The sequence below is a fragment of the Mytilus edulis genome, chromosome 1 (assembly GCF_963676685.1).
Source record: "Mytilus edulis chromosome 1, xbMytEdul2.2, whole genome shotgun sequence".
In the NCBI taxonomy this organism is placed as follows: Eukaryota; Metazoa; Mollusca; class Bivalvia; order Mytilida; family Mytilidae; genus Mytilus; species Mytilus edulis.
Genome location: NC_092344.1, coordinates 122,358,080 through 122,381,246, shown reverse-complemented (window position 1 = coordinate 122,381,246; position 23,167 = coordinate 122,358,080). Strand labels below are relative to the sequence as shown.

Sequence of the window (23,167 nt, the reverse complement as noted above, 5' to 3'; positions counted from 1 at the left end):
GAGAGATGGGCTTCATTTAAATTTTGCTGGTACAGAACTTTTCAGAAAAAAGATAATCAATATTATTAAGCATCAGAGTATATAAGTTGTAATGTGTTACAATTGTGTTTTTTATTTACTTCATACATGTATATTGTTTACTGTAATTATTCTTTTTTCTCTTTTCAGAGAACTTGCATCCTGAATATGATGCTGGTTTTCCTCTAACTACTCAAGATCTACATATATTTTGAGTTGGTTTGCTGTTTTGTCCTTTCATTATCTATACACATTTTGAAAGGATGGAGCTTATTTGAAGTGAGAAAAAAGAGTGATGATAGTATGTCTGGTTTTTATCATCATTATAACTGTTTTGATAGTTATTATTTTATCTTTAATTTTTTTTGGCGGCCTTGCAGGCTTGGCGGATGTTTGCCAAAAAATTTGGTTATATATCTATGTTTATGTATTTTCATTTGTGTATTTAATTATTTATGATATATTGTATTTTGTAATATATTGAAAAAATATTTATATCAGGCAATACAAATTATACCTATTGACTTCCTTTTATTTCACCCACTTGATAATTGGTTTAATTTAAGATTTAAATTATTTAATTAGCAAAACAGTGAAATTTATATTTTACACCTCAGTAATCACACTGGTTCAAACTAGATTTTCATTAGTATAAACTCTTGCATTAAATTTACTCACTATATTATTTCGCTCTTTTTATTGGATATAAACTTTTCCTTTGTTGTTAATTGTTTATTTATACTATTGCAAAGTGTTTTCTTTACATTTTTGAATTTGATATTACGTTGAATTTAGCGCACAGAAAAAGTAGGCGTTGACCAATCAAATCTGCCGGAAATACGAAATACAGATTAAATATAAAAATCTACCGGTTTTGTCATGAATATTATACGTAAAACGTTAAATACCTTTCTTTGGTTTAAAATTCTTTTAATAATAACAATAATAATACCTGGGACTGTAAGTATAAAAGTCCCTGATAATACTAATAATAAAAAATAATAACAATAATATTTTATTCAATAAAATATCACTTTGAAGCATATATACGTTTTACAAAACACAGTAGATGTAAAGCAAAATTATATCCGGGATAAATTTGATCCGGAGGGAAAATGTCACAGTAGTTGTTGTTTTTTTTTAATCCGGAGGAAAAAATTTCCATGGGTTATTTTTTCCTTTGCCGTGAAATTCTATCTGGGTAGTTAACTTGTTGAATAGTTATTAGAAAAAACTTATAGAAATATAGTTGCATTACTACTGTTAACAGTAATTATAGAAGAATTTGATTATGATGATAATTTTAACTATATAAATAACTTTTTCTGGGGACAGAGATGTAGTTGGTGATTATATGGAAATCAGATAAATCATAGCATAACAATATATTGGAACAAAAGCATGTTTAACAGCTGGATAGTATTTACCTGTGAAATGTTATCTGTCTGATTAAATTAAGTTGTAAGTCGTACATAAACGAAATAAACCGTTACATAGACACATATTTGAAACACTGGCATTTCGGAGGAGTGTATAGTACCATTAGTCAGAACTTGGACTATTATACTAGTATGATAGTCCCAGGTCAGGAACATATATAGATATACTGTTCCCATCATTACTGTACGGAAGAAATTGATGATATCTTATCTAGCTAGTTTCACGATGGAGTCCCTTCATGTAAACAGAAAAAAATGATAACACACAAAAACTTCATATAAAAATTATATAAATAAAAAAAATAATTTAATAACATAAAAAGAAGTATGATTTAGCCGCAATATACCTTTTGGTCAAGTAATTTTTGACGCTAATTCCTTAATTTTTAAATTTTTGTTTCAACATTATTTGGCAACATATTCCAATCTTGTATGCCATTTTAATCAAATGTATCTTTTTGATAACTCTTTAAAACTGGTGGAACTCGGGAGTCAAATTTGCTATTTCGTGAGAAATGATGATGAAAATGTCTGTCACCTTTGTAAAATTTGTATACATACAACTAGGACAATAGTTATAACATAGTATACAATAATCTAACAGATTTGTTTCGTAAAACTTGTAACTTTGATAACTATTGTAACTTATCTTCATATTTTTTGCTTATGTACCATGCATGTAGACTAGACATAGTCAAAATGACATTGAATTAAAGCTTTAAAGAGGTACTAAAGTCTTTCTATGGCGTTCTTATAAACAGTTGGCCTGTCTGTATGAGGAACTTCAATCTTGAGTTTATCTTTTGTATAATATTAATTTTAAAAAAATGTCCAGGAAGAGAATTATCAATATTCAGGCCTAAATACATCACACAAGTTTGCGAAGAATTTGTGTGATTATTACAAGTTACGTCAAAGTTACGAATTTTAGACAATTAACCTTAAGACCCAACCAAACAGAAAAGTTTCTGTTTACACAAAAATGGAGTGATAATTTACTTATCATCAGCATTTAAAATTAAATAAGCTTTATGTAGAGTCGGCAAAGTATACAAACAGAGACAACATAAGCTCTTATGAGCTTTTTACCGACATCGGGATATGATCTAGATGGTAATTTTTTTAGCATAATATTTTAACTAAATCTGCACAAACTGTATACTTACAGTTATTTCCATTCCATGACTTTAAAATAATTTTGAACTGACTAAAATTAGCAATTTTTCTAAAATCAGCAGGTTGATCATAACTATGTTTGCAATGCAAATGTATGCAGATCTGATAGTAGTTAATCATAAATCATTATCGAGGTTTGTTTGATATCGTTTCGTCAAAGCGTTTATTTACATACATGTGATGTATATATTTATAAATAACACATAATTTTCCAATTCATTATTATATAATTCATATCAACAAAGTTATATAACTACCTGAGTGTCCTCGTTATTAACCTATCTGAAATTATACTCGCAGCAAACGTAGGAAATGATATATGATACAATTGTTGTGGGAGCGGGGATAGAGGGATCAGCCACCGCCTACCATCTGGCAAAACAGGGACAAAAGACATTACAGTTAGAGCAGGTATGCACTAATTTAATCAATTAACATAGATGCTACCAGAAGTCCATTACTAAAGCCCTAGTAAATTAATGGACTTCTGATATTACATAACATTATCAAATCTAGTTGAACAGTTAAATCAGATTATCACTTAGGCCAAATCAGTTCTTTTCTTTGTGTTTCATATTGCCGACTTAACTTGGACATTTTTATCTTTGTAGTTTCCTCTTCCACATAACAGAGGTAGTTCCCATGGACAGAGTAGAATCACAAGAAAGGCTTATGGCCCAAAAGAGCATTACACCGTTATGATGAAGGAGGCCTTCAAACTATGGGAAGTATTAGAACGAGAGAGCAAAACTTCTGTATTTAGGTAAGTTAACTTACACAAATTGAGGTCAATAGATATTTTATTTTTAAAACGTGCAAAGAAATGTATAGAACGGCTGTTTATTCAACGTATTCAATGTCCCTTCAATGTGGGTCTATATATGTGTTATTTGAATTTCAAGTTTTTCATTGAGCGCATTGGACATGGACTCCCTTCTTCAGTATTACAGATATATTCAGTAGATTCAATTTACCTTTTTATTTTTATTTCCCCTTGCCTATTTTATATAAACATAATGGCAATAGAAGCAGTTAATACACCGCCCTCGAGCCATCCTTTTTCTTCAAGATGGAGCAGATACGGTTTAATTCATATTGCTTTCACTAAATATGAAACTATATGGGATGTAAAGTTATTTAAAGTTTATAGACAGATTCGAATAATATTAATCATAATCTTAAAATTAATCTTTTACCCTAAGTAATGATATCAAAATAAAACATTCATCAATTATATTTGCAAACCCCACCAAAGGTCTAGTTAAATTGAATAAAATTGAGAATAGAAATGGGGAATGTGTAAAAGAGATAACAGCCCGACCATAGAGCAGACAACAGCCGTAGGCCACCAATGAGGTTTAAATGCAGCGAGAAACTCCTGCACCTGGAGGCGTCCTTCAGCTGGCCCCTTATGTATACACTAGTTCAGTGTTAACGGACGTCATACTAAACTCCGAATAGAATTCTTGTGGAGGTCATTCTCTGGCAGTATTTATTCAAAGTTGATTTTGTGTGTTTTAACGACATGATTTACTAGAATAACGTCGGGCTACCAAGAATGTATAATTAAATGATTACATAATAAGGCAAAACAACTATATTTTGTAACTTCACTGTTCACTTTTTTAATATTTCAGACAAACAGGAATGCTGACCATGGGCTCAACAGATAATATTTTTGTTAACGGTACTATCCAGTCACTGAGAAAACATAACATGGCGATGGATATTTTAGATTCGGCCCAAGCCAAGGCCCGGTACCCTATGGTATCATTTCCTGACGACTTTAGATTTGTCTTAGATCACAGTGGGGGTATACTTCGAGCAGACAAAGCACTCAAAGCTTTTCAAGTAAGTGTGTATAGTATTCTTTGGATGCTTTTTATAGTTTTATAGTACATTATGGAATAACATATCTATTAGTTTGAAAATATTGCCTTTTATTTTCTTAATCTAAAATTTAAAGATATTGGTTAGAAACAAATGACTATAGTAACTCTGTTTGTTGATAATCGCTGTGACAACCCCCAACCCCCCAAAAAAGCACCAAAAAAAAAAAAAAAAAAAAAAAAACCCAAACAACACCCCCACAAAAACCAAAAACAATGAAGATTGTAGACAAAAGATGATTTTACAAATCACGACTCTTAACAATATGTGTTATTATACATTGATAGGACCAGTTTCAGAAGTTTGGTGGAGAATTACACGATGGGGAACCCATGGTTAACATTATACCAGGGGATATAATTACAGTGCAGACAACTAAAGGGTCGTACAAATGTCGAAGTCTAGTGCTTACTGTTGGTCCATGGGCTCAAAGGATTCTACCTGCTATTGGTGTACACGCACCTTTGAAGGTAGGAACGTGTAATGATATATCAGTATTTCTTTAACTGGCCGATTATTCTATCATTCTTTTAAAATAAGTTATTCAAATAAAAATTATAACGGTATGAGTTCTGCATTATATAACAAATTTTATAAAACATGCGTTTCATATAAAATGGAGAAAGGTTGAAAATTAATACAAGAGAACCAACGACTTTAGATAAGTAATGAAATCTTAATATGCTTATATGGATAGAAGTTATGATGAATACTGTTGTTACTGATCACCGCGTCTGAATCTCAATTAGTTGCTGCATGAAATCTATCAAGTATGTACAACAAACATTATCCACTGTAGGACGAAATGAATCTATGTTAGTACGTTTACCTTGCTTTCAGTAGCTACGGTTTATGCTTTGTTGTCTAGTTAAGTTGTTATCTGTTATTGACTCATTTTAGTGATATGTGCTTTTCCTTTATTGGTTTATTTGTTTACCGTTTGATTGATTTTACCATTGGGCTGTTTATTCATCTCCTTTTATCATATTTAGATATATCATTTGACTTTTTTAAAATTCCATTTGCAGCCAATGAGAATTAACGTCTGCTACTGGAAAGAGAGGACGAAAGGAGAATACGGAGCTGATAAATTCCCAGTGTTCTTCCAGATCCCAGCAATAGACGGATACGAAGTGTATGGACTACCAAGTGAAGAATACCCTGGCCATGTTAAGGTACATATTGATTGCAGGGGAAATATTATTCCAATATTTTAACGATATATTTACAAACTAGTAATTCTTTCAATAAGTAAATGTCTAGATGATTCACAAATTATTTAGTAAATGCATCTTTTTAGGTAATTTGTCTGACTGATTTCTTTAACCGCTAGCATCTTCTTGTTCTTTGCCTGGAAATAGTTTTGTGGTTCGGAAGAAATTGATAGACAATTACATCATGTAAATTATGTAATGTATGGCATGAATTATATCAGTTCAGTCCAATGCTTACTTTTTAGATCTGTTTACATGCTGGACCGGAGATAGACCCAGATAATAGAGATGCCGTAGATGATAAATGGGTGATAGACAAAATATCGGAATATGTAGCAAGACATTTCCCTAACTTGGTTCCTTCTCCTAGTATTGTCGAAACATGTATTTATACGGTATGCTGTTTGAAAATATTTGTTTTACATTTCCCCAACTTAGTTCATATTCCTCGTATTGTCGAAACATGTATTTATACGGTATGCTGTTTGAAAACAATTGTTTTACATTCCCCAACTTAGCTTCTTCTCCTAATATTGCCGAAACATGTATTTAATATACAGTAATCTATGTTAAAAAAATTTGCATTGACAAATCTTTCTTTAGATCTTAACTAGCACATGCCATGCAGTCTATAAATACCATATACTGAGATAGACACAACATGATGTATACATCTACAACCATACATATCAGGAAAATTATAAATATTCTTATAATGTGTTCAACTATAAATGCACAACTAGGAACAAACAAGATTTATACAATTCAATGAAATTATAACGCCTTTATTCGTTGAACTTGATTTCACATCCCAAATTGAAAGCAATGTTATCCGTCAGTGCCTACAAGCACTTTGAAAAAGGTACTCTTCCTATATTTAGTTAGAGATAATGAACTTAGAGGATTTTATTTTATATTTATTTTGGTTCATTTAGATGCTTCCTGACGAAGACCTTATTTTAGACACCCATCCATCTTGGAAGAATATCATAATTGGAGCTGGATTTTCAGGTAACTATGGTAACCGGATGCGGCCATTACAAGCTTTCTACTTTGATATTTCTAAATTTCGAAAACTCAAAAACACGAAATTAGTTTTCTTCCGCGTTGTCGCAGTCGTCGATTCACGTGTTCGCGATTTCTTTTTTTTACCTTTTCTCTTTGTTGTTTTGGATTTTTTTTATCCTAAAGACGATTGCACGAAAACCATAATATTATAGAAAACATGTATATACTAAAAATGGTTATTGAATTATTTTATCATTTAACAGGACATGGATTCAAGTTGGCACCAGTGGTGGGAAAAGTTTTAGGAGAGCTGGCCATGGGAAAGTCACCATCATATGATCTCACGCCTTGTAAAATTAACAGATTTTTTCCAAAGTCCAAAATGTAAATGTGATAAATAGATTTGATAAATTATTTATTGTAGAAATTATTTATTGTAGATATTTTCTGCTCAAGTCGACTACCTAATCATGACGCTTAAAAATGACCATATAATATAGTTTTAAGGATGGTATAATAAAATTTAAAAAATATATTAAACTTCTGTTTATTAAATTGTATCCATATGCAGAAAGACACGTGCAGCGTAAAGTCTTTACTCAAAACCCGCCTTCATCCTTGTCTATGTGCGAGATGATTGATTGATTGGCTTATTTATTAATGTATAGTGCCACTTTCAACACTATTGTACTATGTTGTGGCGATCAGTTTTTATTGATGGAAGAAGCTGGAGTGCTGACGGAAAGCACCGAATTTCATTAGGAACACTGACAATCTTAGTCAGTTAAGAATTGAGTCGAGTGAACATGCCCCGTGCCGGATCCGAACTCACAAACTCAGCGTGGACTGGCAAATGATACAGTAGTTGGAAAACTTAGACTACTCGGCCACCGAGGCTACCATGCGTGAGATGAAAACCCTGTGCTATACATATCTAAATCGTTTGTCATGATAAAATTATCAGTTGACCTCGTGCTTCTTATTCAAAATGTGTTACCGGTACTAAGTTTGAAGGTGTTTAGTTTAAGCCTCTGTTATAAATGTAATATCATAGCAATATAGCAGCTTCACCTGGTTAAGGTGTATGCTTAAGTGTTTTCATTTTTTACATTTATCTCCCTTCACCTGTCTATGGGGTATGCAGTACTTCACCTGTCTATGGGGTAGACATATGCACAGTTGATTCCTTTCAGCATGGAATGTATCATCTACCTGTATAAACCGCAATGAGTTGTCACATATGACCACTACTAAATAAACCAATCATTACCTATAATGGTTTACTTTTGTAGATTGTGACTTGGATGGAGAGTTGTCTCATTTGCACTAACACCACATATTATTATTTCTACCAATTATTAACATGAGACATCAAATTCTGAAAATGCACCATATTTCGATGCTTTGTTAAACAAAACTTAAAATTCAAACATTTCTCAAAACAAAATAGTCATGATTTACCATACAGGAAGGGTGTTTTATTAAACTCTTTGGCTTAGTAAATTCACTTTATATATTACATTTAATCAAGTTGAGGCATTTTGTTTCGAAGGTACTGATATATTTTCATCTACCGGCTAAAATTCAATGAATAGATATAGACGGTATTATTGCTTGAACATTGTGTTGATGGTGGTCCAGACGTGCCAAACAAATTACACGTCTGCACCCAAAATCCCATTTTGAGATCCTCAGTGACATCATTGATCCGATACAATTTGCTGGGTTTCACTTCACCTCTTGACCGCCAAGTTTTTAAGAAGAACATCGTGTTCTTCATCTTTTACGTTGGACAAAGGAGACAGACCGCCTCCATGCACTTTCTGACATCATTTCTGTCATTATGACTTTTATTTTAGTGAATTTCAAGCATCCTACAACATATGGATTTTTATACGACTGTCATTCAAATGAGAGGTTAAGCTAGCTATAAAACCAGGTTCAACCTGCCATTTTTTCTTGAAATGTCCTGTACAAATCCTGAATTTTGCAAACAGTTATTAAATAGCTTGTTTCTATGTATGTTGGATTAAATAGCTTGTTTCTATGTATGTTTGATTAAATAGCTTGTTTCTATGTATGTTGGATTAAATAGCTTGTTTCTATGTATGTTGGATTAAATAGCTTGTTTCTATGTATGTTTGATTAAATAGCTTGTTTCTATGTATGTTTGATTAAATAGCTTGTTTCTATGTATGTTGGATTAAATAGCTTGTTTCTATGTATGTTGGATTAAATAGCTTGTTTCTATGTATGTTGGTGTTTGTTTTTGTTGCATTTCATGTGTTTCTGTTGTTCCGTTGTTTTCCCTCTTATAGTTGATGTGTTTCCCTAAGTTTTAGTTTGTAACCCAGATTTGTTTTCCCTCAACCAAATTATTAATTTGAACAGCGGTATACTACTGTTGCCTTTATACAATAGTTTTCAAATAGAAAAAGAGTGTACAGTGGCGGATCCAGAAATTTTCATAAGTGGGGGCCCACTGACTGACATAAGAGGGGGCCCGCTCCAGTCACGCGTCAGTGATTCCCTATATAGGCAACCAAAATTTTTTCAAAAAGGGGGGGGGGGGCGGAATCCCTCTAAATCCGCCTCTGGTATATTAGTCCTTATTTATTCGACCTGTACAACATTGTTGTCGTACTCTAAGAGAAATAAATGTCAATATTGCGATATGCATGGAATATAAATGAGTTACTCATCACTTTAAAACCGCTTTTTAGAAGCGTCAACCCAAAATCTTAAGTAAAGGGCAGTGATTAAGATAAAGGAAAATGTCATAAAAGGGAGTTAACAAATCTTTGTCAATATTGTATAACCTTCACAGTATTGTTTATCATTTGACTTGACAGAAAGGGAACATGTCGGGTATCTATGATACTATTGTGGTTGGAGCAGGGATAGAGGGGTCGTCTACTGCCTACTATCTAGCCAAGCAGGGACAGAAAACTCTCCTTTTGGAGCAGGTAACTTATTAAGTATAACATGTATAACAATGTAATAACTGTGTCCAGTAAGCAGGACATGTTTATTTTCAAACTCACGACCGTTTATCTACACATATAATACGATCTATACCTTATCACACCAAGTCAATTGGATCATTGGATAAATATAATCTGATAATGGATCACCGAACTGTTGTCATTGAGGCGTATACTAAAAGCGGAATAATTTTTACGTGTATCACATTTGTTAAACAGTTGTCGTTGATAAAATTGAGAATTTCGTGCGTAACTAATTTGAATTAGTAGAATTTATTAAACATTTCAAATAAAAGAAATAAACACCTTCTCTCTTGTTTTTGTAAAATTTCTGTTACTTGCGGAAATAGAAGATGAATATAGCGTTATGCAAACCAATTGCAAATACACATGACCCGTAGATATTTATATATAATATTAGGCCAAACATAACAAGATATATATGTTCAGGGTATTCCTCCCTATATGCATCAAACTACTTAACACAAAATTTTAGTGACACGCTGGTATTACCAATGTTATTTCAACTGATCGGGCGGAGCTTACATTTTAATTTGCATAAGGATAGTCTATTTGAAGATGTGTGTGATAAGGACGACTGCCGTTATAATTATTACTGATTTCTAATCACCTATCAGTGTCATCAAAGGAATTTAATAAATAATGACTGGACACTTCATTAATGAGTTTATCCTATAACAGCTATCTATAGATGGACTGGTTTGTTATGAGCGAACCGGTTAAACTCCGCCCAGTCAAGTGAAATAAATCGAGTAATAGTAAATCGGATAAATGCCGGTTTCACCAATATACTCAAAGTAGAAAGAGTTAAGCAAATAAAAAAATCTACCTAACTCATATCTCTATGTTCTTTATAAGGAAACACACATACACATTACAATTGTCATGTTAGGGTTAAATAAGGGGTTACCCTAATCATAATCTAATTACAAAATAAAAAAAATACAGATTTTGAAGGACGTATAAACACATCTTCCTATAATGTCAGGCATCTAGGTTCAAACTTTTACTTTATTTTCACGGGTAGTAAGGTCGTCACATCAAAGGGCGTTTAGTACAGTGATTTTGTCATAGTTTTGTTAAGTTAGACATGGTTGTGTTAAGAGTTTTTATTGACAATCAATGACACAATATAAACATTCGGATAATTTGCTAAAGGAATCTCTGAATATAAATTTAAGCTGGTAAGTGTCCTTGTTTATTACTAATATGTTAGTACATTAAAGGGGTCATATAGTTATAATTTGACACAGAATAATGCTTGCGTATGTCAAAATTTATAAGTTGTTGTTCGTTTCTAATGCATAAAGTACAGTTATTTCTTTATTGTCTGTTACATCCCATATTTCGATATGGTATAAATCCGCCGTCAATTATTCCTTAAAAAACCTACATTTACACTAAATTTAAGATTACAGAAATTTCGATGTCATGGTTTGGTTCCTTATCGTCATAGTTTAGTTCATGTTCGACATGGTTCGGTTATGTAATTCCTGTCGTGAATTATGGCGATGTTACGATCAAAATAGACAGACATAATGTACAACAACTGAAATATTGTTGAACAATAATTTTACTGATTTTCGTGTTAGACCTATGTTATCCATTTTTGAGTCAATATAGTGTCGCTATTTTCTGAGTTTTACATATTAACGATGATCTACTTGCAAAAATACACCTCTTGATTAAGGAAGTTGTCTACAGTAAAGCTAAAATAGAACAAGCACGTATAAAGAGATCACTAGAGTAATAATTTAATGAATTTCAATTATACTTGCCAATTTCTTTAAAAGTTTGTGTATTCGGAATACACTATGACCTAAGAAAGTACATTGCAATATAGAATGAAATTCAAAACAGTGTGGCTGTGGCCATTGATTGACAAATTAAATTCATCCATTGACTGGGACAATTTACGTGAACGTTTGTCTGTAAGGACCACTGTTCACGACGTACCTTCGATAGACATTTAAACTGTGGGGTCACCAAAGGTTTCTTAACGCCTTTAATTATAAAATAATTCGAAAAATTAATCAGGAATAACCTTTATGTTTTGATTTATATAATTGATATGAATCAAAACATCGTGTTATTTCTCATTAATTTTTCGAATTACTTTATTAAGGTGTTGAGAACCTTTGGTGACCCCATAGTTTAAGTGTCTTTAAAAAGTACATAGTGAGCAGTGGTCGTTACATACAAACGTTCACCTAAATTGTCCCAGTCAATGGATGAATTTAATGTGTCAATCAATGGCCACAGCCACACTGTTTTGAATTTCATTCTACCATTAGTAAATACAGTATGATTTCCAATGAGACAACTATCCACCCTTAACCAAATGACGTAAACGTTAGGTCACTGTACAGCCTTCAACAAATAAGCAGAAAATAAATATGATATACAGGAAAAACGACAGCCAGTGCATCACCAACTGTATACATTATACAATGTCATACATAATATGACGTGGTTTAAATGTTGCCGAGCTCCCAACCAGTCCCTTGTCTTAAACTGGGCATACAGGTTACACCACATGTCTAACATAAAAAATAAATCTAAGAAAAAGTTTCTTTTATTTATTTCAGAATGGAATACTGGTACCAATATTCATCGTATTGTCTGTGATTTATCGCCTTGTCGGGTCAGAAATGCGGATGTAAACAGTTTAAATGTACTCGTACTAAGCACAGCATTACGTGTTTCATTGATTTTTTTAATTATGTTTTTCAATCACACCGATAGAGCTTTTTCTGGTATTATTGGAACTTTGTGCCATACAAGAAAAATTAGATTAACGAGTTTAGTGGTACTACATAATACACATATACAATATGAAAAAAGAAGAAGATGTGGTATGATAGCCAATGAGACAACTCTCCACAAGAGACCATAATTACACAGAAACTAACAACTATATGTCACCGTGCGGTCTTCAACAATGAGCAAAGCCCATACCGCACAGTCAACTTTAAAAGGCACCGCAATGAGAATGTAAAACAATTCAAACGAGAAAACTAATGGCCTACTTTATGTACCAAAAATGAACGAAAAAATAATATGTAACACATAAACAAACGACAACAACTCAATAACAGGCTCCTGACTCGAGACATGCACATACATACAAACTGTTGCGGGGTTTTAACCCTCACCCTAACCTTTGGTAGTGGTATAACAGTACAACATAAAAACGAACTACAAAAATCAATTGAAAAAGGCTTAACTCATCACGATGGATAAAAATACAAATGGAAGTGTTTATGTAATTGTACATCCCAACAACAAAAAGACACTAGGTATATATCTGAGAGTACTCGCATTTAACTGACAGTTTGTTCACAGCAACTAACAACTAATGAAAAAACATGCATCTAAGACTAAATTATCAATGAGTACACATCCAACATCCAATGGATTTAGTATAACGACGTTTACTGTATAAAAAATAGTTTAAACTGTTGTCCAGGTTAACATTTTGTTCCGTCAATGTTTGAAGACTATATGGTGTCCTCTCGATATCGTTTGTTAAAATTTTATAGTTGAGTTATTGTATCATGGACGGTATCATTTCGAAGTAGTTGGACTCTTACAAGGGATGATTATCGTGAAAAATTATTAATGACGTCTGCTTGGACTTCCCCATTTCATTCTCGATTTTATTTCAAAATGTAACAGTTATAGATAGTAAAAAAATAATCTTTCGTTTCTAATTTTCAAATCAGTCCAAAACATTGCTGATATCAACCTATGAATTAACTTTCTTAAAATTCGGGTATGAATTGTATACATGAGAGCGCTTAAAATGCAATCCTCCCTATAACTATATATATACTTATGATGTAAGTTTTCATAAAATTCTTACAAGAATTGCACATCTGAGAGTGCTAACTATGAATTTTTAATATAACTAATGTTTCCAATGGGCATGACTCTTTTAGAAATAAATGATCGGCACTGATTTTCGAACTAGCCCAAACTATTGCTAAAACAACTACGATAAACGTTTCATAAAAAATCCAACAAGAATTGTAAACATGAGACCCTACGGATGAACGCATAGGCTGACGGAACGAAGGACAAAAATAAATAAATGTAAGAATTGCCTTTTACGTCCACCAAATTTGGAAAGATGCATTTTTCCTTTAGTCGATTGGTTAATTTTGTACTTTACACTCGCTTTCAAGCAAACTATCAATATTTAGGCGCCACACATATGTTTTAATTTGGATCTTAACTATGACAAATGTAACCAAAACCATGACTAATTTCTAGACTCTTAACTGAACCATGTCAATCTCTTAACCAAACCATACCAATTTGGATATTTTGGTTATCCTGCGTTAATTTCTTAAATTAAAAACAGCAATTTCAGTTTAGATAGTTTGACTTACAATATAGATTCAAACCTTTAATTTGCTTTGCATTTGCGCATTTGAAAAGAATTAAGGCAATCGTTTCGGAAAGTAACATAACTTATCCACGACAAACTTAACCAAACTATGACAAAATCACTGTACTAAACGCTCCTCGATATGACGACCTTACTAACCGTGATTTGAAGCAATGCCTTTTAAGGGCATACGATACAGTTACAGGGGAGGTAATGACGTTGCTAACGTAAAATGTTATTTTCGCGACGTCAAACTGTGACATATCGGGAAAAGATGCATTTTTCGACTGATTTTTATCATTCAAACTGATTTAATTTGAAAACGAGTTCATGGACCCCTATTTTTCAAAACAGCATTTGTTTCATTTTGAAGGGAGATTATGTGACCCAAATTTTATAAAACTGTAAATAGAGGATTTTTTTTAATTTTGATAAACATGAAGTAAAAAATGACGTATTTTCCACAATTCATGAACATTTGATAAATATGAGTTATTTCTGAATAAAAAATGCATAATTTTTTAGGATACTTATAAAATACAGAAATTACCGATTATTTAACAAAAAACACTTTGTGTTTATCTTTTATAACAAAAAAGTTATGTCTTTCTTTCGAAAAAGAAATTACGGCCACAAATCTGAATTTTGAGCAAATATACAAAATTTCGACCTCATTTTACTCAAAAAATAGCACATGGAGGTATATTTTTTATTACATATTTGATTAAATCAGGTATAAAATGGCCTGTATGCAAATTTTCACGAACTTGTAAATACGGGATCAAAACTGTATCGTATGCCCTTAAGATTACGGTACGTGATTGACTGATTGATAAATCGCAATTTCAAACTATTATTCAGAAAACAACAAATTCACCAGTGCAATTAAAAAATATTTGATCTATATTTATAATAGATAATACCAATCTGTAATATTTTAATAACTTTCAGTTTCCTCTGCCTCATAGCCGGGGTAGTTCTCATGGACAGAGTAGGATCACCAGAAAAGCTTATGGCACAAAGGAACATTACGCCGTCATGATGCACGAAGCCTTTCATCTTTGGGAACAGTTGGAAAGAGAGAGTAAAACAGAAATATTTATGTATTGAATCAATATTGTTCAAATCTGCCCAACTCTACACATAGACAAACAAATATCAAAATTTACAGAACAAACGACAACTACGTACTATACATCATATTCCTGACTTAGGACAGGTGCAAAACATTTGCAGCTGGATTAAACGTTTTATTGGTACCAAACCTTCTCTCTTTTTCTGAAACAATAGTATAACATCACAACATAGAAAAACACACGATAAATTATCAATTGGAAGGCTTAACTCAATCAAAAAACGTAAATAAACACACGATGAACGAATAAATTTGATCTGCGAAACCTGAATGCAAAACCATAGTTAAAAAAATATTAGGGACAAACATTCAAGGCCAAATAGTAAACAAACAAGTCCAAACAAAGCCATGCCAAGACACCACCTCGAAATATTTAACAAGCCTTAATAAATAATCACTTAAAAAAAAAACAATTTTCATGATATATACAGGTAAATGAAAAATAACTTTGTCGTTTTAGGTATACTACTTCTGTGTATATAAACAAAAAATTGCCAGTAATTAGGAATACCAAGAAAGTTCAGTCATATAAATACCCAATTTAATACTAGATACATATTGGGTGAATATCAACAATAAAACTATACAATTAGAGTTCGATAAAACTTCCCTGTACAGATCTAAGGAGAATAATCTTGATGTTCATACAAATGTAGTACAAAGAAGTGAAAATTAGTAGATATTCCAAATAATTACAAGCTGGTGTATAGACAAGATCCATATTAATATAAAATAACAAGAAAGCATTACAAATAGTATCAACAGGTCAAATTAACACGAAAGTACGATTTGAGAGTACTCGCAGTTACTGACAGCTAGTTAAAAGCCAAAACTAATTTATAATAAAAAAAAATCATGCATCAGAGACTAAGACTGGAATTCAAATATTCACCTTGATCCATTTTTGTTCGATATGCATCAGTTTCTTTAGAGTTATTCCAATTCATTGTTAACATTGTGATAATTTTATACGTACTATATTTTCTTCTGATCTTTTGATAAATATTATATTTCATTTCAAATCATCAACTTTTCAGAAACACAGGAATGTTATCTGTTGGTGAGCCAGGTAACGATTTTATCGATGGTACAATCAAAGCTATGAGAAAACATAATATTCCAATGGATGTATTCGGTTCTGATGAAGCAAAGATGAAGTATCCAATGATATCCTACCCGACAGATTTCACATACGTTTTAGATCACAGTGGTGGAATACTACGGGCTGATAAAGCTCTTAAAGCCTTCCAGGTAAATTGTTTTGTCCATAACACATTTTCCCTTTACAATTAAGCATCAGTCAAAGCATACCAGATGCTCCGGAAAAATCTCAGCAACTCTTACAGTACGTTCGAAAAACTGTTGAAGACCTTTTTGATATTAAAAAACCTTGACTGTATCACCTTGAAACCTTCACATGAATAAACAGTCAGAGTCATATTTAGTTTAAGCAAAAATGTAAGAAAAATTTAAAAATTTGAAAACATAAATACTGATACATGATAAATTTGTGTAGTACGAACATGATATAGATGAGATTTATTGTATACATTTTCATAGGTCAAAACTGTGGCCTGATAGTACTTTCCCCTTTACTAAGGACTGTCGATCTAATCTGGAAAGGTTTTGGAGAATCTACAAACGACTCCGATCATTTTCCTAATGCTGACTTTGTGCAGCCAGTTATGAGTTGATAACTGCTTGTAGACGTGCAATAACATTGACGGTACCAATTTTCCTGCACCATATGCGCATTTCGACAATACATGTCTCTTCAGTGATGTTCGTGGCCAAAATATTTGAAATCCAAAGCTTATATAAAAGATGAAAAGCTATAATCCAAAAGGTCCAAAAAGTATGGTCAGATCTGTAAAAGGAATCAGAGCTTTGCATGAGGGAAATTAGAATTTATAATAATTTCTAACATTTTGTAACAGCAAATTTTTATAACATAAAAAAATCCGTATTTTCATGCCGAAGTACTGGCTACTGGGCTGGTGATACCCTCGGGTAAAATAGCCACTGTTATGATATATGATAGCAATTGATATTTTCTTTTTTTTTCAATTTCAGGATCAATTCCAGAAGTTCGGTGGAGATTTACATGATGGAGAGGCCATGGTCAAAATCATACCTGGAAAAGTTATTACAGTTAATACTTCCAAATCAACTTACAAGTGCAACAATCTTGTCTTGACCGTTGGTCCATGGGCTAAAACGATTCTGCCGTCTCTTGATGTTCACATTCCATTAAGGGTATGATTTTATTATATGATGAGTATGTGATGAAACAAAATCATAGAAATATACTAAGTAAATATTAAAAATTGACGAATACTTGTTGATTAGACTATTAAAAAACAAAGTAAAAAAAAAAAAATACACATCAGCTGAAATTTAAAACCAAATAAGCCAACTGATGGTATGCAAGCTCCAACCGAATTAGAATGGGCTACATTTAACCGTAATTCTATTATCTCTCGCCCCTCTTTTGTAATAGATACATTACACAATGGCCATAACGCCAGCTTCTTTTCATGGATAGACCTACTAACATTCTGTCAGCTTATATTAATTTTTTCAAGTACTAAACTCTATCTGTTCATCACACAATCTATGAAAGAAACGACAGTTATAACAGTGCAATTAATATCGTACAAGGGAAAACAAATTTAAAAAATGTCGTCCATAATTTTGTGAGTCATGATTTCATAGATACTATCATGCATTGGAATAAAGAATGTAGCACCCACAAAAGCTTTCATTATTTTACCCATTTTTGAATAAATTATTATCTCAACAAATTTTTTGCTCGTACACACTTTCAGCCTTTAAGAATAACAGTATGTTACTGGAAAGAAAAGATTCCTGGGCAATATGCTGCGAACAGATTCCCTGTCTTTGTACAACATCCGGCGATAGATAACTTTGGCGTGTATGGCTTACCAAGTGAGGAATATCCTGGACATGTTAAGGTAATTTTTATATTTTATCGTTCAACAAATATTATAATACTAATAATGATTAAATCTGATAATCTTTTTACACATGTAGCGGATTGTGTTCGTCAGTCTATCATGATATAGATATATATTTCTTTGCTTCATTAATGGTTTACCGAAGTTCAAATCTTTCACATCGAAGAAGAAGATAAATGAGTGTTTAATTTTGATACTGATAGTACTAGATTGCCCCGGATATAGTCATAGTCAAAAGCTATTGTCAAGACTAGAAGATGCCCACGAAATCGCGTTACAATTGGGTAAGTTTTGAAACAAAGAGTTTTTAAATTTCGCGGGCAGTACGTTTTCTGTGGAAAACAGATTGTTTCAAAGACATATTCAGGAAGTATAAATACTACATTAATACGTCAAACCACAAATATTTTCGACTTTGTATGGTTTCAGAGGAGATGCAGTTCAATGAAATCGGTCACTTTCTTTAGGAGTATAGATATGTTGATATTCTTGTAGATCTGTTTACATTTTGGTCCAGACATAGACCCTGACAACAGAGATACTGTAGATGATAAGTGGGTAATGGATAAACTGAAAAGTTATGTCTCAAAACATTTCCCCAATCTAGTTCCAGAACCAAGTATTCTTGAAACTTGTATTTACAGTGTAAGTTGAAGTATTCGATAATTGACATGGACAAAAGCAGCAAATTTAGTTATACATCTTTATCGAAAATATATATACATTTAAACATGGATATCACACCGGTTTTCCCAAGTTATATCTAACTTTATTATTATTTGAATGAATAAATACTTAATTGTTCATTGCTGATATCACGTTTAGCACAATATAGTTAAACGTAATATGTTAAACAACCGCTTTTAAGTTTAAAAAAGAATCAGAAAAGGATGAAGTTCAATTTTGGTTACAAGATACCGACGCAACGTTAGATATTGCTACTACCACGAAAAATAGCGTTAAGTAAATATTTGACGGGAAAATTTTATAGAAATGCAGAAATAAATATTTCAAATTATACATGAAAATAAAGATTGATTCTTAAATTTTCACATTATAATAGAGAAAGAATAAAAATATAATATTCATAGGCTAAGGAAGACACAGATTATCCTAAAAATGCTTACTTAGCATTGTCCCATGTTACAAACTCGAAACATAAAACATAAAACTCGAAAAATTCGCGAAATGTTCACGCAACTCTTCGAAATTTTGCATGAACATTCTATGACTTGAACATTCTATGGCGTGATATATTTCAGTATTGGTTAACATGGCTGTTTCCATTCAAAATTTGCATACATATTTTCAAAAGAATATGATGTACGGTAATGTCCCATCCGAATTTTAATTTTGAAACTTGAAACATTTCTGTTCAAAAATAAAATTTTGACAAATAATTCATTAAATTGTATGCACGATCGTTTTGTACTAAGTATAAGCTCCCAAAATTCGAATTGAAAAATAAATTGAGCTACATATTCAATTCAAAACAATAGATTTGCAATGTCTTGCGGAAATGTCCGAGTTAAACTTTCATGCCCTCACAAAACTTTTACGGCCAAAAAAACAGAGATTTGATTTCGTGAAGATTATTTTTCGGCTTTGATAACTATACCAATAAAAAGCACTTTTAAAGTTGAAGATGTTACACCAAATAGCACTAAGATTACAGGGTTATCTATAAATAATACGGATTAATGAAAATGTCTTGCAAGTTTGTTTTAGATTTATGAGTTTGACTGTCCCTTTGGTATCTTTCGTCCCTCTTTTGTCCGTTATCACAATTTGACGTCACCACAAGCGTAATATGCTAGAGACGGCATGAACTGCATTCGCGTGTTCCTTCCTCCACTAAATATAAATGTCCTGGTTTCAACAAAACGAAATGATGCACACATTACAAAAATACACATCTATAAGACAATCAAAATGTAAGAAAACTTTAGTATCATAGCTACATGTATGTATCTATTGTATGTCACTGCTTGAATAAAATCATACTCGGGTTGAATATATAATGCAGCAATATTCCTCCAAAAACACACAATTACTAGCAATAAAATTGAATATCATATGTTAATTATAAAATCATATTGGATTGGATTCTCACGGCATTAACTTATACTTGTGTGTTATACTTTGCATTTACCCAAAAAAGAATGCAGGAAGAATTAGATAGTGCGCGTTTCCAATTTAACGTCAGTTTTCTGTTACACTAAATGGTAGCAATATCTGACGTTGCGTCAGCATATTTGTCATGGAGACTGAGGAAAAGAAAAATCAAGGTAACAAACAAAACCGAGGGAATCGCACAAAAACACAAAAGAGCGTGAACTGATGCATCAACATGCAAAGTATCTACTGTTATGTATGCATCACTCGCTATAATACTTAATAAAATGCAAAGTAATGAATGGCTAAATGAATTGATCTAAATATTCTTTATAGATCTGAAAATGTGTAAACACTTCTTTTTGTTCAGTAAATAGAGAGAACAGTAGTTGAAATGCCGTCCTAAAACTTATTTCTAATTTTAGACTCTTTTTTTGATAAACCTTTTGTTTGTTGTTGCCATAATTTCAGTGGTTACCAGATGAAGAATTCGTATTGGATAAACACCCAGCCTGGAAAAATATGATAATTGGTGCTGGATTCTCAGGTACAATTTCGTTATGCGGTTAATTGATTTAATATTTAGTACATCATAGTTAAATTTTCTAAATGAAGAATTAAAAAAAAAAAACGCCAACCTGTGGTGATAAAACTTAAGCAGGCATAACATGTGAAGACAGACAATTGTAAAAACGATTAAGTGAAACAGAATATTCTGCATTGGAAAAAGTGTTGAACATTGTAGTTAGGGGGCATTCACCAGCAACAGTAGTTTACGGTTTTCAAAACAAAGAGATCTATGTTGAAGAGAAAAAAAAGAGAGAAAACTTAAACGTTCACCAATCACATTGATAACAAACGAGAAAACCCGAGTGCGTCCAAATGATAAGTACGTCTTGCTATGATTATATCACTCATCTTGCCAATAACTACACCATGAAGAACCAAACATTGATCATGCTCACTAGATTTAAAGAACATGTGATTTATCTGGTATCCAAAGATCAAAGACTGTGTGCGAATGTTTCTCACAGCTGTATCTTAAAGAAGGCGAAAAACAAAACGCAACGAAATAAGCATTGACATACACAAAATTTTGCTTTGAAATTAAATTTTTGGCGTTATAAATATTAACAAAATTTGGGGTTTAAAATTAAGTATTGTTGAAGGACGTGCAGTTTATGTTTCTTTAAAAACTCTTTTCGTGTTATTGATAGCTAGTTCAAGTCCAGTAATAAGTTGCAACTTGTGTGTTCATTAACGCAAACTATTTGGTTCTAAAACATGATACAAACGGTCAACTATGATACAGATATTCTGTAACGATCAGCAAAGTAATGTTTCCTTATGTATATTTTTGTTTTATTATTTATTGCTACTATAGGTCATGGATTTAAACTATCACCAGTGGTTGGAAAAGTTCTTGGAGAAATGGCAATGGGAAAAGAACCTTCTTATAATTTATCACCTTGTCGAATTGATAGATTCTTTTCTAGATCCAAGATATAATGTGTTGCCCACTTGTGTATCTTCACTAAAAATAATCAGTATTGCACGTGTTATAAATCCTGTATCAAGAAAAATATATTATAAAACAACTCACATACAATTGTGTATTAATTTAAATCGTTTGACATACTACAGCTAATAAAGGATCGTGTAAAACTACGTTCAAATTAAATATTATTCCAGCAGAATTAACGTAAAGATACAATGTATAAACAGATATATAGCTTAAGTTTAAGGATGTACTTAGGTGAAATTTAAAAAAAAAAGAAATTAAGATTAATGCTATAAGTTGAAAGCGCATCAGTTAAGGCACAACATAAGCTGAACATATTGATAGGTTATGGAGCTCCTTTATGAGATATTTCAGTTCTGAAAAATGGCAGGAAAAGGCAGATTCGGACGTTTACGTTGCATTTGCATTGTAGGTTTTGTTTGTGTCTTACATCGAAAGAAAAGAAATGAAGAATATAATTAAATTTCGGAAAATGAACGTTATGAGCTATTGAATTTTTTATGACAAGAAAAATGATGTTATGGTCCAAAATATTTTACCCTGGATAGTTTGAAAAGAAAGCAAGCAGTTCGAACATCTGACACAAATGTTCAAAACCTCACCTCATCCTTAATATTATATCCCATGTTCATTTCTATGATATATATTCATTGTTTAAACAAAAACGTTTGGTCATTATAAAACTGATTACTATACTTCCGTTTATGCATACATTTACCCTTTTATCCCTTTGTATAAGTAAGCGAGAATGATAATCCTTTTCTTCATGATCAAGTACGAGCGTTAGACGTTTATATATCTAGTGGAAGGCCATTACACGTTTTCAAATGCACAGGTAAGTCTGTACTCAGAGTAGTTGTTGAGGTTGAAATACAGCCGTTTTTTGTCCATTTGTTATGATGACGTTGTGTCATGTGTACTATTGTTTGTCTGTTTGTCTTTTTTTTTTATTTTTAGCCATTTTTAAACTATACGAATATTTAAGTTACAACTAATTTTATTTCACAGCCAATTCCTGGTACGGCTTTTTAAATCAAAACCTATTTCACTGTGTCAGGGGAATGCTAAAATTGAATGCCATTTAAGACATTTAATAGTTTTAGAAATATTTAAAACATAATTTCCTAGTGTTTTTAAAATTATCATATCGAAATATTTGAAATAACTATATTACTGCTGGTCCAGTAAACAGAATTGGGGAAAACTAAAGATTCATGTTATTTTGATATAAAACTTCTTTGGTATTTGCAATCTTTTAGTATTTTCATAATAGC

At 32.0% G+C, this 23,167-nt stretch overlaps 2 protein-coding genes across 2 annotated transcripts; both read left to right on the top strand.

Moving 5' to 3' along the window:
• Positions 1 to 2,879: 2,879 nt before the first annotated feature.
• On the top strand, positions 2,880 to 7,285 carry LOC139504939 (peroxisomal sarcosine oxidase-like). Its single transcript, XM_071294821.1, has 8 exons — positions 2,880 to 3,044; positions 3,245 to 3,396; positions 4,271 to 4,484; positions 4,811 to 4,993; positions 5,552 to 5,698; positions 5,983 to 6,132; positions 6,673 to 6,748; positions 7,009 to 7,285. Exons 1-8 carry the CDS (start codon positions 2,946 to 2,948, stop codon positions 7,131 to 7,133), a joined length of 1,146 nt encoding a protein of 381 aa, XP_071150922.1. The 5' UTR covers positions 2,880 to 2,945; the 3' UTR covers positions 7,134 to 7,285.
• A 2,240-nt stretch (positions 7,286 to 9,525) lies between these two features.
• Positions 9,526 to 22,370, top strand: LOC139504928 (peroxisomal sarcosine oxidase-like). Its single transcript, XM_071294812.1, has 8 exons — positions 9,526 to 9,711; positions 15,095 to 15,246; positions 16,316 to 16,529; positions 17,352 to 17,534; positions 18,107 to 18,253; positions 18,752 to 18,901; positions 20,843 to 20,918; positions 21,756 to 22,370. Exons 1-8 carry the CDS (start codon positions 9,607 to 9,609, stop codon positions 21,878 to 21,880), a joined length of 1,152 nt encoding a protein of 383 aa, XP_071150913.1. The 5' UTR covers positions 9,526 to 9,606; the 3' UTR covers positions 21,881 to 22,370.
• The last annotated feature ends 797 nt before the right edge of the window (positions 22,371 to 23,167 follow it).

Bases quoted from the DNA above. Each gene is read 5' to 3' on its own strand.
- LOC139504928 (XM_071294812.1), top strand. From the start codon at position 9,607: ATGTCGGGTATCTATGATACTATTGTGGTTGGAGCAGGGATAGAGGGG. The intron at 18,254-18,751 runs GTAATTTTTATA...ATATTCTTGTAG, and splicing joins AATATCCTGGACATGTTAAG to ATCTGTTTACATTTTGGTCC. The intron at 20,919-21,755 runs GTACAATTTCGT...TTGCTACTATAG, and splicing joins AATTGGTGCTGGATTCTCAG to GTCATGGATTTAAACTATCA.
- LOC139504939 (XM_071294821.1), top strand. From the start codon at position 2,946: ATGATATATGATACAATTGTTGTGGGAGCGGGGATAGAGGGATCAGCC. The intron at 5,699-5,982 runs GTACATATTGAT...CTTACTTTTTAG, and splicing joins AATACCCTGGCCATGTTAAG to ATCTGTTTACATGCTGGACC. The intron at 6,133-6,672 runs GTATGCTGTTTG...TGGTTCATTTAG, and splicing joins TCGAAACATGTATTTATACG to ATGCTTCCTGACGAAGACCT.